The sequence below is a fragment of the Scomber japonicus genome, chromosome 12 (assembly GCF_027409825.1).
Source record: "Scomber japonicus isolate fScoJap1 chromosome 12, fScoJap1.pri, whole genome shotgun sequence".
NCBI classification, from domain to species: Eukaryota; Metazoa; Chordata; class Actinopteri; order Scombriformes; family Scombridae; genus Scomber; species Scomber japonicus.
In genome coordinates, this window is record NC_070589.1 from 21,400,842 (window position 1) to 21,418,589 (window position 17,748).

Consider the following 17,748-nt stretch of genomic DNA (forward strand, 5'->3'; position numbering starts at 1 on the left):
AGATTTATTATAATAAATATATAATAAATATGATAAATATTGTAATATATGAACTCATTGTACCAAGAAATTATTTAATATGAAACCGTATATTGGAATACTATATTTACCTGACAGATAAATGTTACTAGTTATGCTGCAGATTCAGATTTTCTCACAACATATAAAAATAATATTATGATGCATTGTTATTCATTAAATTATACAGCACTGTGTGATGATTAAAGGACCAGTATAGGGCTGTGTATTTTTTAATAAAAACAAAACACGATTCTTATTTTCAGATTATTACACCCTAATAAAAACACACTTATGAAGCTTATATTCATTTTCTGCCAAGTTCACTCCACTAGATGCCACTAAATCCTGCTCACTGCACTTTTAAATACTTTATATAAAAGCTTGAGTATGTTCATCTATAACAAATACTAGTAAGCTTATATTTGGCACATAAACTCTCTATCTGCAGATTAATATGGCACTGGAAACAATGGAGTAAAAAGTATAATATTTCCCTCTGAAATTTAGTGGCAGTATAAAATGACATAAACCTCAACACTGCACTTAAGCACAGTACTCCAGAGAGACTTGTACTTTTTACTACACTATAACTAACTAACAGCATTTCAGATTTAAAATATACACACACATATTTGATCAAATTGTGATCAATGATACATTGATACAGATTAGCTTCACCAGCTTCAACATAGAAATGCTAATATGTTAATGCATATTAATAGTACACTCAAGTAAGTTATATTATATACTCTGAGAGAGATGATAACTTTTAAGTACATTTAGCTGATAATATGTCTGTACTGATTTACATTTAAGTTCCCAGCACTTCTTCCAGTCTGGAGCACCTTTATGTGAGTACAAATATACTAAATTACCCCTTGATGAAATACTTTGATTTAGGACAGATTTAGAAACTGTCCATTTTCCCTTTACTGGAGCTAAATCATCATGTAGCTGCCCATCTGTCTCTACTCTGAAAACATTAAAAACAAAAAAAAATACACCACCAAACCTTAGTTTAAGGCATATTATTGGTATTTACAAGAGATTATTTAGTCATCCAAATTATGATCAATAGTTGCCGCTGTTAGATTGTCAGTTTGGAGTGACATGACAACACTCCCATGGACTCAAACATAATTTTATTACAGCAAATCCATCCGAATCTCAACAACTTTCAAATAGCAGGTTAAACATACAAAAGCTCACTTAACATACGTTTTTTTTTATTAAATATGTAAAAAGCAGGTCAAGTTATCCACAAATAAAATGCAAACATGCAACACGTTTTTGGGGAATGCATAATGAGTGGGACATGAAAAAAACATTTACCATTCATTAATTATTGACAGTACATGTTTACATTCCTTTTCATTTACACAATAATATATGACTAAAGCATTATGGTGCACTGCCCAGTTCAATATTAGTAAATGCAATATTAAGAAAGGGTATACAATGTACTTACTGGAATATAGCATGGCAAATTACTCAGTGAACTGACTTGTCTCCCTAAGACCTGTGACTTTAAAAAATAAACGCCTGAAATCTGAACAGACCACAAGTTCCAGCTGAGGTTTCAAAACTTAAAAACGCTGCATCATAATAAGACTAGTCCACAATAATGTATAATGTGTATTGTACCTTCCCTACGTTTGTGGTATACCAAGTGAACCACTCTTTATGGCGTGAATAGCACACTGTTGAGCACACTGATTATCTGAAATGATGTAATTTGTGAGAACAGCTGTCAAAACAGTCATAAGTTGGCATTTTACTACATTTTATTCACAATTCATTGACTGTATTGTCCCCCTTCACGAGGATGCAATGCAGAAACTTGCACTATTCCTAAGGCTTAATAATAAATATGGTGAGGGTCTATGGACAGATTGTCCAGTACAGAGTCAAATGTCAGTGCAACATATGGAAGGAGGTTAAATAAGAGCTACTATGAGCCCTTTCAGGGCTTTGCTTATTGCATTCTTGTGATTAATATTGTTGATATGCAAAATAAAAAACAAAATAAAATGAAAAAAAGGACAGAAGCTGGGAAGTTAACACTTGCGCCGACAGGTATAAGTTACCTGTCTAAACTTCAGCATTTCATCACATCTACTGTAGGATTTGAATCGACTTTCCACCCACACAGTCCTCGGAAACTTCTGTGATGGTCTGAGCTCATCTGCTGGTGGAGGTCATGACCACAAAACCTGCCACAGCAGTTCACAAAAAAGTCACAAAAAACATCGAACAGTGAGCAGAGAGAGGGGTAAAAAAAACAAAACAAAAAAAACGTGGTGGTGGTTCTATTCAGGAGGTTGCTTCATGTGCTCAGTCTTGGAGAGAACAAAAAGTAAAACCATGAGGAAAAATTAAAATCCTTTTTAACAGTTCTCACATATTTAAAAAGAGGGGTGTAACTGCAGTGAGGGATGATGGCAGTCAGTATTCATCCTGCTCCTCCTGCTGATCATCTGGTGCCTCATCATGGGCTTCCTGGTCCACTTCCTGTCCATCTCCCTCAGCCAGATCTTCCACTCTTTCCTAAAAAACAAGCAGACAGACAGCTGAATACTGCTGCTATTGAACTGATTACGCTCTGAGGCCAAAGACATGTGATAACACACAAAGACTGAATTCTTATCACCATCAACCGCACAATAACTTCCACATGATTTCACCAGTTGGATAAATAGTTCTCACACATTTTACGGATGTAAGCTGCTGCAAAAAACAATCAGATCATGAAGAAAAACAGCCTGCAACTGTCGTGAATCCTGTTCAGATCAATTGAGGCTCAGTCAGCAGCAGACTGACCTGTTCTTCTGAAGCGTAAAGGACCTCCATTAGCCGATCGACAAAAGGGGCATTCTCCTCGCCCTGCTCCTGGCACAGCAGCTCCACCTCTCGCAGCTTGCTGAAGTAGTAGTCCCGCTCCTTCTCTACTCCTTCCAGTGCCAACTTTAATGTGTTAACCTATAAAACACCAAATATATTTAAAATGATTATTTTTGTTTCCAGCACAAAACTGTGTGAACTTTGGTTAAAGTCCAGCAGCCAGAGATAAGCAGTCACAAGCTTGACCGGACAATCAACAGATGAGTACCAAACATTTCCATCAAATTGATTTAAATGCTTCATTCCAAGGGAAAAATTACATGTTGAAGGACTCGGATAAAGATCAGCAGAAGCATTCAAAGTTATGCAACTACACAAATCTCATCTCTTCAATAAGAGAAGTAGTACTGAAACCCTGAACTGAAACCCTGAACTGTCTAACTGATTAGTCCATAGGTTGAAACTCAATCAATCTATTGATCAGTTTAGTCATGTGTCGAGTAAAAATACCACAAATCTGCTGTTTACAGCTTCACAAAATCTTCAGGTCACCATCATTATGAAAAAACATTTTACTAGGTTTTTTTTCCCTTCAAGGTTCAACTTACTTTCACTTTAGTTTTGCCCTTGTCTTGACTCTAAAGTGTACCAACCAAATGAATACAGCTATAACTAGACTGCCTACATTTACAGAAACAAGTTGGGTCTCAGGGTGGAACGACTAAAAACACATAGATTGTATGACTGTGCAGCTCTGCAGTTTAAACCCACTGACTGAACACTTCACAGGAACAAAAGTCCTTACCCTCTTTATTTTGTTTGGGGTGTGTTTAACCATGTTGGACCACTATTTTTGTACTAATGAATCGAAAATATACTTAATGTCAAAGGGAAATATCTGCATCACCCATGTGATTAGTACTATAAAATGCACATTAAGTAATAATAATAATAATACATTTTATTTAAAGGCGAAAAGTGACAGAGCAATTGACATCAGATGGAATGCATTAGTAATGAATCTGCACAGTATAAGTGCAAATTTGACAGTGAGAGGCTGTTTTTACATTTATCCTCTGAAAGTGGAAAGTTGCTCTGTGCTCACCTGAAATTTGAAGTTTGCATCTACAAGCAGAATTTTGTGACCTTATAAATAGCTTCGGGCAAGTGAGTCCAGTGAGCAACTTACACAGGTGTCATGTGAAAACTTGAAGCCTCCAGTAAAGACACACTGAGAATAGACTTCACAGTGAAAAACGAGACTTCTTGTATATAGCAGTTCAAACTTTAGAAATGTAAAATGTTTGTAAATTCATAACTCTAGATTTTTCAATAAGCTAGAAGAAAGAGATGTAAGTATTTCTAAAGAGGCAATAGAACTTATATATTTGTTCAAAACCCATAACAGACACAAACTATTAGTCTTTATAGTTTTTAAAACATGTGTGGAGTGGATCTTTAAGTAACTATTTGGTAGAGCTACATTTGGCAGCAACCATATCTAAAACTGATATATATATGTACATGTTTGTATCAGCTATGCACATCTGGACACTTCATTATTCTCTCCCAATTCATCTTTGAAAAACTGCTCATTGAACCGTGTCTGAGTTTGTAAGTCTCACCACAAATTCTCGACTGGACTGAGGTCTGTACTCTCACTCAGCCATTTTAGGACATAAACATTATTTTTATGAAGTAATAACATGAGTTTTTCATAGTAGAACAGCTACTTAAAAACACCCAATAGTTAAATAATTAAAGAGCATGTAGCAGTAGTTTATCTTTGTCTAAACCAGCTGTGTCACTGATGAGCATTTTAAAAGATGCCAAGTTACAACTAAAAGGATGAATAAAGCAAAGGGTTCCTTTTTCCAGTGGACGACAGGTAGTAATCCGTCTTTGTATACGACATCAATAATATACAGAAAAAACAGAAAATTATGCTTTTACAGTTTAATTTTATCCCTAATTCAGTTATGCTCTCTACTCTGTCCTCTGAAAGCAGACTGTCTACTGCTGGCAACAGACACAATCAGTGCAGCATAAAAAGTGAACACAGACAAGAGCCAGGAGCAGGAATGTGAGCAATGTGGAGAAAACAGTTTGGCTGTTGTTTTTAGGAGGATACTAAAAACCTGACGATGAGATGCCTTCCTGTCTGAACACTGGAGCCGAGCCTTTTTCAGATGTAAGACGTACCTGCTCAGTAAGATGTGTGACCTGTGCTTCCAGTTCTTTCTCCCCTTTGGCAGGAGTTGGTGTTGCAGGGATCTTTTTGGCTGACGAGGGTCTGGATGTTGGTGTTGAGGACTTGGGGGTTGTAGAGCTTGACCTTGATGCTCCTACAGCAGAGAATGGGTTTATTAGTCAGCGATAGCAGTCATTTCTTAGTTTATTCTTGATTGATGGCCTGAATCCAAATGTAGTTACTAATTTCTCTCTTCATTCAATGTTGGAAAATATCTAAAACTTGGACATTATAATCACATCAGTTGTTGATATGACTATACCTTAATTGTCCCTGAGACTCACCAGATAACTCTTGTGAGGTACAATACTATAATATGTCATAGTAACTTTAAGATATCCAAAGAGAACATTTGCAAACTGAAATCAACACTGATCTTTTGCGATCATGTAAAACTTTCTTTTGGCTTACCTGCAGTTGGGGAGCTTGCTGCATGGTGGGATTTCTTTGGCAGGTTGAAGATCTGCTCGCCGGGGTCAGGTGGGGGAATGGCATCCTGACCCTGCCTGGCTGCGACCGGGTCGTACTCTTTACCGTCATAATTGGCGTCAAAGAACTTCTTGAACCACTGGATGAAATCAAGATTGTCCTGAAATCTGCCTTTCACCAGTTTCTCCACAGGAATAATCTATATCGAGGAGAAAAAGAGGGTTGAGAGTAGGAAAAATACATATTCAAGCAGTTTATTTAAAAGCAGAAACAGTGTGGATCAAACAGGTATGATGATGATGATGCAGGTATGATAGTTATCCTGTTCTGCAGAAAAGCAAAACGAGATAAAAGTAAAGTTTGGCTGACCCACCTTATCCACATTCATCCGTTTGAAGGACGCTTGTAACAGCTTGAAATTGTGAATGTACTCGTGCTCCAATTTAGCTTGAAACTTGACCTTCTTAAGACTGATGCAGCCAGGGAAGAGCAGATCCATGAACTGGCAGTAGGCTGCTCCTAAAGGGATAATAAAATGTAAGTTGAGTGCATAAGCCCTTCCTGAAAAAACGTGAAAGGCCACAATAAAAATACAGCAAACTGACAGCAGCTATAGGCTTGGATTTACAGTATTATATCCGCCTGCTTTTACACAACAAAATCACCAAGAATGAAAAAAAAAAAAATCCTGGGAGCTTTTTCCCTGTCCAGATTGACCCGGTTTCCTTAAAAAGAAAACCATTAATGCTTGTTCTTGGTAGCTTTGCTAACATGAACTGAAGCCTAGTTAGACCTTTATCCATTTGAAAAAGAGGGCACCAGCTCAGCCTGGTAGTCAGTGACTGGAAACTTGCCATACACAGATAAATCTCACATAGAACCAACTAGAGAGCTGCATATGAAGTAATCTAGATCAAACAAGTAGCCTACACAAAGTGTGTTAGTGTGTGTGTGTGTGTGTGTGTGTGTGTGTGCAGACTGATTGAAATTGGATTACTTGGTCACAGCAGGAGAGCACGGCCGGCTACAAGTTTATTTATAGACAACGCTTCCAGGAGGAGGTGAGCATGTTTCTACAGGTTGCTTTAACTGCTGGCTTCCCGGGGAAATGATCTGAACCTCCTCGTGTTACAGGTTTGTGTGTACATGTGTTACACGGAGAGAAGAGGATGAGATTAAATCAGGAAGTGCAATTTTTAAAAGGATCTTTCTGTACTTACCTGAGGAGAGCTGCTCCACTTTAGTGTAGTTTAAGCAGACAATATCGTTAACCCAGGCAGTGATGTCATGCCTGCTCATAGTCTCCTGGGTTATTGAGGTAGAATATACGTTGACCGCCATCCCCCAACTGCAACAGAGAGACGCAACAACACTTGAAAACAGATGGAACTGATGGTTCTGAAATAAAGCTGCTGTTTTCTCATGCTGCAGCTTAGCCTCTTGACCCAAAAACTGATCTACCGTTCAAATAAATCCAGAAGATACTGAAGAATATAGAGGCCATTTGCTGGGAGACATAAAGTAAGGAGAGGAACACAATAGGACAAACTGTATCTACTCAAAACACAAAACTCAAACAAACCAGGTCATGTCACATTTGGTAATCACTTAACATCTTCAGATCTGCCTTTGATGCTGGAAGCCCAACAGCAATGCTTCATCACTGTGATATGATATGATCTGTTACATCACCCACTTGGTCAGATTGACTGATGAAGAGGACCAGGGCCAAATACGTACTTTGAGACCCTACAAACTGTTTACATGTTTATGTCATCGATACTGTCCACTGTGCATGCACCTCATCTTCTGCCCGTTGAGTAGAGTGTACAAGGTCGCACAAGTCAGGTAAACAATAAGACAAGTTAGTGAAGGCTCCAATAAGAAGACCATTTAATTATTTAAAAAAAAAAAAAATTGGTAATGTGTACAAAGCATTCAAATATAAGATAAAATATAAAAAAGAAATGCCGACCCTATGGAGCATGATGAGGACTAATGTGTCAGCAGGTTTGTGGTGTTATGACTTTTGTCCAAATCTCTTTTAAAACATATTTAAATACATCCTAACAGTTTTTTGTCTTCATCTTCCTCTTTCAGATTTAACCTCAGTATCTCTACACTTAACACTAGTAATAACACGTGATCCAGAATATGGTGCCAATGTATTAGTTAAGCAATAGCTTGATTTGTATTATAGCCTCTGATCCTTTCATTTGATTCTACCTGCAGAGTAATTAGAAAGCTATTGCAAAGCCTGATTAGCCTGACTGGGCAAAGCCTGCAATTGTAAAACTGTGGCTTTTGGGGCCCGAGGGCACCTGCCCCACTTGCACTGTGGGGACACTCAGCCCTGTATACTGAAAGCATCCGACGTGCCAAAAAATATATCAGGGAAGTCAAACAGAGCAGCTGGAACACACTGAATCGATGCTTTCATTTTCATTTGTTAGCTCTTAGTAACAGAAATATTGAAAAGGGGGGCGTCACACTGCGACTACACCTCAATATACAGACCAATTAACACCCACACAAGTATATCTCACTGTAGATCACTTTTGCCACATTTTAGCAACTCCATTGATCATTTGGAGAAAGTCATACTATTCATCAGCTCCACAAAGACAACAGTTTGTTTGTAGTTTGTCTATCAACTTAAGTGCCACATCCAGTCAGTCCTTCAAGGTCAAATCAGTCACTTTTTGACTATATAAATGACTTTTTTTTAATATAAAAAGGTCAATGATAGGGTTTTTCTGCAGTTTAGTCAAATTTAGAAGAGGTGAAAATTAATAACTTGCACACATTCTTTTTTTGTGGACCCAGCATAACATTTCTGCTTTTAATCCATTTCCATTCCATGAGAGAATATATTAGAAGAGATGGCAAAAATGTCCCAGTGGTGTAACTATAAAAAACTTTGTAACAAATAATTCAACTTGCTTACAAAAAAAATCTCAATAAAACACCACATCAACTATTTTGGCATGATCTTACATTATAACTTTTTTATATTAAATAAAGGTGAAGGAATACAATTGTTCTAAATATTAAATGAAATCTGGGGAATCTTGTCAATCAGCAACCATTTATTTTTTTAAATTAAGTAATTTTTTAAGTGAACTGTAGGTGGATAAGATAATATATATCATTCTTTTGTGGTTACAACATTTGACATTCTGAGGAGCATTCAGTCCTACTTTTGGTAAAAAAAAATTAACAACCCTGATGCTGCTTTTAAAACATGTTTACTTTTGAATTGCTCATCTTGCCAACTCTTATTTCTCACTGACCCACAAACATGCAATAAAGTAGTAGTGACTGAGTAATATACGGTTTTACATTATACAATAGATAGATCCTCCCTACATTTGAAATTCCCAAATAAAGTGTGCAATCTTCCCAAACTCCTCTATATAAATGAAGCCTGCAGCATATGATAGGTAACAGCAGGCCATTAAACAACCCCCTTCATTGGATTAAAGCAGCGACTAATATGGTATTAAATCGTGCGAAATCACCATCATCATGGTACACCAGGGTATGCAGGTTAATAATAACCCTTAAGCATTAAAGTTGGGCTATCTCAGCGCTGCAGGAGCAGATCCTCGGCTGACTGACTCTCTGGGAAGGAAGGAAGGAAAGTGGGCCAGCGGCTCTCATGTCAACAAAGCGGATATATGTGCTGCTAGCACGCTTTGTTAGCCGGGCAGGGCTGGGCTGATGCCCGCATCGAAACACGGGCTGGAAAACAGGCTTGTGCAGCAGGTAGTGAGGGGGCTATGCGCATTTAAACATCACCTCCAAACACATCCATCGTGATATTAAGCGAGGATTATTAGGTAATGTCATGTCACGTTGGGAATACTGTAGCAAAGGGTGGCTGTATTTGGTGTGTCATTGGATGAATCCAGTTTCAATCCAGTCCTCCAAAACGTGTCTGCGCACACAGACGCACACTTGACAACATTATATTAAACACACTGGTGGCTCTGCACGCCAGCCATGATTTTTTTCTCTTTTCTTTGGAGGAAGGGGGTGGTATGGTAGCAGGAGAAGGGTATAAGCTAACTCGGGAGAGATTTACGCCTTACTGTCGGGACACATACACAGAGCTAACATGACAGGAGGCTGGGAGACAACAGGAGACAACATAGCGGATAGGTGCAAAGCAGAAACCCGACAGACGACGAGGAGGAGGAGGAGGAGAAGAAGAAGGAGGGGGACCAGCAGGCCAGGGTGCCGTTTTCTGCCTGCAGCCTTTTTTTTTTCCTCTATATGATTTTTCTTTTCTTTTTTAACTTACATCAAATCAAATGCGGCATTACACTGATTTACCTGTAGGCGCGCTCTCCCCGCACTGTATTTTTCCTGTAAGGAATGATGTTGGATCCGTTGTCCGGGACGATGTCGTTGTTATTCTCTCCATTTGGGGAAAGGGCTTGGGTGGGACCGGGCATTTGGGTCTCTAAAATGTTGAACAGATAGTCTGTTCTCTCTCTGGCCAGGAAAAAAAACAACAGGAACGATGCAAAATGCTATGAAAGTGCCGCACCTCCGGGTCTGTGTTGCCTCTGCCTGCTTATTCTTCACAAATCTCTGCCCTGATGACGTCGCTGCACACTGGACCACGTGACTGATGGGGCTGGCTGCTATTTCAGTACACCAAATTACATTGATCATGAAGTGGGCTAAAAAGGCATGATCAATCAATGGTTTTGGGCGCTTTTGATATGCAGATCAACTCATCAAATAGCCAATCAACTCAAATTTATTTATTTGTTCAACAAAAAAGTTTCACTCTTAAATCCTTTAAATGATTAGGAGATAATTGATTGTCACTACAAAACCCAACAGATGTGGGGGTTTTTTTTTAAAGAAAAAAGAAAGAAAGAAAAAAGAAGAAGCAGGCAGATTTCAATAAATAGATTAAAATAGTGCTGCTGATGACAATGATGACCACACATGGCATGAGGCAGTGTGATAAAAGGGTTTGATTACTAACCATAAATAATGAATTAAAATCACCACAAAAAGCACTAATTCAGCTGCTCCTACTGTATGTGTATGTAATGTCTTTAATCAGTTAGTCAAAAAAAACAAACTATAATATTTTCAGGTTGTCTGAGCCTTCTGTGAAAGATAACTGGGGTTTGGAGTGACTGAACACATTTAAATAGGGTTGTACTAATTATAATAATAATTTCATTATTAATTTATCTGCCGATCAAATTCACGATTAATCACTTAGCCTATGAATTGTTAAAACAATTGTGAAAGTGGGTTTTTTGGTGACAATTTCTCAGAGGCCACAGCGATGTTGTCAGATAGTTGTCATTTATGACAGAAAATAAAGGCAAAAGCTGAAACTACAAAATGTTTGGTATTTTTGTGTGAATGACTGAAACCATTAATCAATAACTAATTAATAGTCGACAATTAATTATGTAATGATCAGCTTATCGATTAATCAGCTAACTGTTGTAGCTCTAGATTTGAAAACATCACCTTGATCTCAGAGAACCTGTGAACCCATTTTTGACTATTTGCTGACATTTTATTTTATTTGTCAAAGTCGCTCCAAATACCAAAGATAATCTATTTAAAATCATAGAAGCTCATGATGTGTGTTCACAAGTTCACATGGGAGAGCAGGATCCAGTCAAGTTTGGGGCATTTTGTTGCATGAATAACTTCAAATAATCACTTATCAACATTTTCCCTGAGTAACTTTGTGTTGATGGACTAACTGATTGATCATTTCAGCTCTACAGTGTATATAAATCAACAACCATACATTAGAGGTGTAATGGATATACGCACTATTGGTCAATATAAAGTGGGTTAAAAATTAAAAAACAATTATGTGGTTGCTGAGATCATTATTTAAAAAGGTGAATATTGTATAATGTAAAGTGGAAATGGAAAAGTGATTCTTGTCATACTGTAATAAAATAAAAATGTCGATTTATCTGCAGCAGTCTCTATTACAACTTGAAGTACTCAGCAAGCGAGGCCGCCTCAGTTCGCTCCTGTCTGATCATGGTTAGTAATCAATGATAAGAAAGAAGCTGCTTCATATGAACCAGCAGCTCACAGTGTTTAACAGCCGTGATGAACAACTGATTTAATGTCACAGTTCTGTAACAGCGCTGGACTGAAGCGTCTGCTACACAGCTGTGGTGTTATATGCAACAAGTATGCAAAGCCATTCATACATACGGCCTCCGACGGGACCCTGACGTCCCAACAGCAAAGGCCTCTGGGAAAAGCATTCCTATAAAACTGTTTGACTGTCTTGATTTTTTCCAGCTGTTTATCTTACACTGATGAATACCTTTAGGAGTTTATGCAACTTCTAATCTAAGAAATGTAGATACACATTTTGAGATCAGTGTTAATAATAATACATTTAATCTGTACCACACTTTTGATTCATAGTGAAACTGAAGTATTACAAACACAGAAATGAAAGAAAATAAGAAGAAGAGTTCAGATTAAAGAGTCTTCCTGAACAGAAAGGGGTTTTAGGACCTTTTTCTAAGAGGTCTGGGGTCTGTGCTGCCCTCAGATGATTAGGAAAGCTGTTCCACAAGCAGCAGAGCAGAAGGCTTGATCTCCCACGGTGCGGAGCTTAGCACTCGGGGGCCCGGAAACAAAACCAAGAAACCATCCGGAGCAAGCATCAGTTCAAAAGGTCAGTAATGCCTCAAGTTTTTCATGTGCCGACAGCTTTTCTTCTGAGATTCTTTGGTCAACAGGAGTCCCTCACAAGTAGTCTTGTTCATGTCGACCGGCTCAACAGGCAAAATGTTTTGATTTGTTCTGGTTCAAGCTCGACCAAAGAGGAGAGGAAGCGTCTTTAACAGGGTTTATCAACTGAGTTTTAATCCTCCAGGGTTCATATCCACCATCAGATACACAAACAGCTATTTATTTAACATCAGAATAACAAATAACATTTTAAACTGTCCATCAATGCCAATAAGGTCAATTATATCAAATATTCAGCAACTCTGAATCAGCAACACATATGTGTGTTCACTTAAAAGAGCTCCTCTGGTGCCCCCAGCAGGTCGTAGCAGAGGTCACCGTTTTATCTACACTGTGTGAAGTTTTATACACAATTTATAGACTTTTAGAAATTGCTCTCTGATAAATCTGACATATAAAAAGTTTGATTAATTTTACCCAATAATTCTGACCCTCATTTGGAGTTTTGTCTTTTAGTCTTAAATACATTTTTACATAATCTATATTGCCTTTTTGGCCTGTGATGGTTATTTAAATACATAGTAGTTCTACATATGTATGGTTGGAGCTTAATGAAGTCGACTAGTGTTAAATGACTCAACATGTTACAACATATTTCAGATTCCACAGCGTTTATACTGTGAAATGGTGGCCATTATTGACATCCATTAGTCTCATTTATTCTACTTGAACTGTTCACACTGGAGCTTTTAGAAGTCACATGTCCACAAAGCGGATGTATGCAGCCTGGATTTCACCTTCACGCTGCAAATCTTTGACTGTAACAGTGATAATTCACTCTCAGACTGAAGAGTGCCTTTAAACTGAATCGTAAAGTGTTTTTAAATATTTAAAAATCTTATAAATAAATAAAGGCAGTGATCTATGCATTTCCAGCTGAGGAAGTCTGTATTTTTCCTCTCTCATGGACAAATATTCAGGACCCCCCTGCCTCTGCTGGGTCAGAAGATCTCTTTAATCTTTACACAATCTCCTGCAGAGTCAAACACAAGGCATAACCAAGTACTAAACACATTAAATCACCATACTGTGGAAGCTAGAAATGTCTCCACTGAGAACAAAAAGCATGTGGTGCTACATTCGCTCTATCGTTGAACTTAGAGGCCCTTTCAGAGCCAGAGAGCGACAACAGATCTCAGGGGCAGCAGCAGCAGAAAATGGTACAATCTGCACTGCAACCCCTGTGCTGTGCCACTGCCAGGCTGTCATGATGTGAGCCAGTCTGTAGGGCCTTCAAGTGTCACTACAGAGGTCATATATGCACAGCCTGTATTAAATAGATGTTCAGAATGTGAAGCTTCTTATAATGGAAGCTTCATATCGTCTCATATTTTGCTCCGATGTGACACAAATCACACTCGTTACGGCTGTAGTTTTCATCATTTGGATTATGTTCATCCTTTGTGTGGATTATATTGTTAAAATACTCTTCTTCATAACGAGTTTAGTTGTTGTAAACTCTGCTGCTGCACACATACATGGAGGCTCTGAGAAACTCTTTATTCAATGAATTGAAATGTGCTAAAGCGGGATAGGTGTGATTATCGGGATATGAGATTTTGGTCATATCACCCAAGCCTTATTGCTGCTTTAAACAATGAAACTGAATACCAAAGACAAATATGTAGTTATATGGAAACACAATTAAAATAAGTTTGCAGGTCTTGGAGAACATGTTAAAGAGGAATTGTTCTAATCTGAGGCAGCAGAGAAGAGGACTGATGTCTGTCAGTACGTGACTGGGTGTTCAAACTGAAAAACACAAAGGGCTGCAATAGTGGGCATATGATGAAAAACAGTTTACATAATAGATGTCAGAATACCTCACAAAGGTTTACTATACTATGAGGACAGATTTTACTCAGGAAAGTGATTTATCTTATTACTTAAATGTAATTAATTTGGTAGTGAAATGTGTTGCTGGATCACTGTGTGTTGTTCTAGCAAAAGCTGAGTCATGTTTAAAGCTGCTACGATTAGTCCATTTAATCTGCAACTATTTTGATAAATGAATAATTGTTTTAGTAATTGTGACTGGTGTTGGCTTTAGCTTCTCATATGTGATGATTTAATGCTTTTCATCATCATATAATTAATAATCTGAATCTCTTTGGGTTGGTTCAGACAAAATAAGACACTTAAAGATGTCATCTTTGACTCTGGGAAATTAAAATGGATTTTCACCATTTTCAGACTTTTTTTTCGACAAAATTATAAACTAATAAATGGAGAAAAGAATCGTTAGTTGCAGACGTAGTCAGGTTCAACCTTTTACCAGACGACCCAATGTGTGAAATGAGGGGGCTGCTAATATCTGCCTGAACACAGACTTACACAGTTCAAGACAGGTGAGCTGAAGCTTTGGTTTGACATTTTGCAGCAAACCTTATTAAAATGAAGAAATATTTATGCCAAATTTTTCTGCAAAGTCCATTAAACTGTAACTTGGAGAAATACATAATGAACTGCTCAAGTTAAATGCATTAGTTGGAACTTAACTGGGCAAGAAAAGGATTTATGAAAGTAGCAATGAACAACTCAGGTGAGTGCAGAGTGCAGAAAAAACTGCAAACAAGCCTGCTAATCTAAAACCAGCTAATCTAGGTATAACAGCTGCTTTGTCTTGATTCCATGCTTTCTATCCATGACCATGCGGGTAACATACTGACAATGTAATATATGTTATACCACGATGAATCACTGTGCATAAGCTCATTCCATTAGAGAAAATGGAGTGTTGTGCTCACTCTCTCCATTCATATATCACCACACTGCACTGTGTTTCTTGCACTGGGTGTTCACATGGGTGGGTGAAGGGGGGGTCAGCTCCACCCAGCAGACCATTACAGCCCAGCTCTTAACATTCAAAAGATAGCAAGCATGCAGATTGGACAGTTTCAAAAATGCCATCTGGCTTGGTTTGCTGTAGTTTAGAGAGCAGGATACTAAAATAAGGATCATGAGTGTAGAGATTCAAATACTTTAAGGGGGAAGCTAACCTCAAACATTACCTAAATAAGGAGCAGAGAGGACGGAAACACAAAGAGGAGGGGTGCAACCAGTATAAATCTGTCACATTTTCTGGTATGACTTCATGGTTGCATGAGTAATCCCTTTAAATACAAACAATATGTGTGGAAATAATGTTTTTTTTTGAAAGAGAATTTAGAAACCAAGACAAAAGAGTCAAGGTGGTCACCTCTCTCTCTCTCCCTCCCTCTCCCTCTCTCTCTTCCCCCCTTTCAGCCAGGGGCTCTGCTGCTCAGAAATAGCTTTCTGATCTTTCTGATGGAGGGAAAACACGAGTCAGTCTTGCTCATTTCTGAGATTTTTTTTCTTTTTAAAAGCAACTCTGTGAAGCGTTTAGCTGCAGTGAAGCTAGCCGACTCTCAGCTTCGTGTTGGAGATGTCAGCTGCTGTAGTTCAAAAATGAAAAGCAATGATTGGGAAAGCGAGCTACAAACACGGTCCAAATCAGTGTTTCTACGAGCACTACATCTAGTCCAGCTAAAGTTAGGCTAATGTAGCTCCTGTCAACACTTTGTGAGAGTAGTGACAGCAGACATATGCCTCTGACCCGGGGAAACATCACCGTATCAAGCGGCGACACACACACACACACACGCGCGCACACACACACACATAGATGGACAAAAAAGGCTCCGATTTCTACGTTTTTACACACACGTGTTGCACCATGTTTCAACACTAAATGATAAAGTGTTCAAGCAAAGCAAACGAGACTCACCAGTGAACTCCGCTCCGCAGGTTTACAAGGTGTTAAAAAAAATTGAAGCTGTGTTTTCCGGCTGAGTCACCCCACCCTCGAACGCCCATTTCCACCAGTCGATGAGCTCAAAGCAGGCACCTGATTGGACAGCGCTTCACCGATGACGCAGCTGATTGGCTACGTTGGTGACAACTGTCGTGAAACAGTCCAATTACGTCTCGATGCGTTGTTCATCGTAAACGTCAGACAGCTTTCCGTCTCGTCTCCATGTGTTACTTCACTTTCCCTCCTGAGTCCTGAGACACCAAAGTCTTTATCTAAGCTAAGAATTATTAAATCAACGCAAAATTAATTAAAGAAACAAACACCTGTAGGCTTTCCGAGCAAATTAGTAAAATATGAAAATAATCTATAAAATAAATGAATTTGTAGACAAATCTAATGAAACACTTAAACTTACTTTAATGCGTATTAGTACAAGATCAAATATGAATAAATAACAATAAGACATTTGATCAAATGAACACAAGAAAATATTACATTTATTTTATATTTAATATTAATTATTACATTTTCAATTGCATTTCACTCTAACACTGCCTCAACTAAAATCTCCTCAGGAGTTTCATCCTTAATCATCATTGTTATAAACTGAGATTCAGCCAGCAGCTCGTTGAAGTCGCTGTTCAGGAATAGTGACTTTATCCAGACTTAAAAAAATTGGGCTTTTGAGAAAATATTCAGGGCTGAAGGTACCAAAAGCCACCCCCTAGGTCCGCCCATGCTACTGTGGTGGATCAGCTGAAACAGGAAATTGGTTTGTTAATCAACAGAAAACCCAATTAACAGCAATTCTGATATTTGATTCATGGTTACAATGATTTAAACAAGAAAAAAAGTGAAAATTATCTGCCCCCAGCTTCTCAAATGTTACGTTTTGTTGCAGAGTTTTGTGTGATTTTAAATTGCACATCAGGCACATTGAGTTCTCAGAGTATGTGATGGTCATTTTTCACAATTAAAAAAACAATTCATAGGCTAAACAATCTAACAAATAAGAAATAATTGTTATTTGTGGCCCTGATTTGCCATGAAAAGGAGATGCTGTCCTTTGAGAAAATCAAATTCAACTGAATATGCAAAGTGTTGGACCATTATACACTGAATGAAATGCACTGGAAAAGGGGGACGAGCATATCTGCTTTCCAGTGGTGTTTAAAGTTTTCATCTTTGATTAAATATACCTATGATTCAGCCATTGACACAGCTGCATTCCTTGTCTCTTAACACCAGGGTGCAGTCATGCACTTGATACAAGACAAAAGACAGCTGGATGAGGCTTGGTGTAAAATTCATCACTATTACAGCGGCTTTGCTAACTATACTGACAGACAGATGACTATTCTGGACCAGATAAAGAAAAACATGCTGTGGAAAGAATTCCTTTTTCCAGATTGTAGTAATTATGCAAATAAGCGGTGATGGTGATGCTGTGGATCTGTACTGCAATAAAATCTTAGAAATGTCTCATCGTAATAAAACATTACATCAGTTAATTCTTATGCTGACAATACTGCCTGAGTCCGAGAGCACAAAATTCTGATGACTATGAAGTTCAGTACTGGATGGCTGCTTTTATGTTACCTCGGATGGTGGGTCTATGTGATGAATTATAGACAATAGGTTGAGGGCAGCCAACAGT

General features: G+C 38.2%; 1 protein-coding gene across 2 annotated transcripts; it reads right to left on the reverse strand.

Moving 5' to 3' along the window:
• Window positions 1-910: 910 nt before the first annotated feature.
• mapre2 (microtubule-associated protein, RP/EB family, member 2) lies at window positions 911-16,071 on the reverse strand. 2 transcript variants are annotated; one of them, XM_053329962.1, is made up of 7 exons: window positions 16,065-16,071; window positions 6,763-6,890; window positions 5,916-6,061; window positions 5,525-5,741; window positions 5,065-5,207; window positions 2,842-3,000; window positions 911-2,568 (listed from the first exon to the last, which is right to left on the reverse strand). In XM_053329962.1, exons 2-7 carry the CDS (start codon window positions 6,881-6,883, stop codon window positions 2,467-2,469), a joined length of 888 nt encoding a protein of 295 aa, XP_053185937.1. In that variant the 5' UTR covers window positions 6,884-6,890; window positions 16,065-16,071; the 3' UTR covers window positions 911-2,466. The 2 variants fall into 2 exon arrangements, with proteins under 2 accessions (XP_053185937.1, XP_053185936.1); XM_053329961.1 differs by lacking the exon at window positions 16,065-16,071 and adding an exon at window positions 9,881-10,129.
• Between the last annotated feature and the right edge of the window lie 1,677 nt (window positions 16,072-17,748).

Coding starts and splice junctions, on each gene's coding strand:
- mapre2 (XM_053329961.1), bottom strand. CDS start 10,002: ATGCCCGGTCCCACCCAAGCCCTTTCCCCAAATGGAGAGAATAACAAC. Junction 5,208..5,524: donor AGCAAGCTCCCCAACTGCAG/GTAAGCCAAAAG, acceptor TCTCTGCTGTAG/GAGCATCAAGGTCAAGCTCT. Junction 2,569..2,841: donor TTTACGCTTCAGAAGAACAG/GTCAGTCTGCTG, acceptor CTTGTTTTTTAG/GAAAGAGTGGAAGATCTGGC.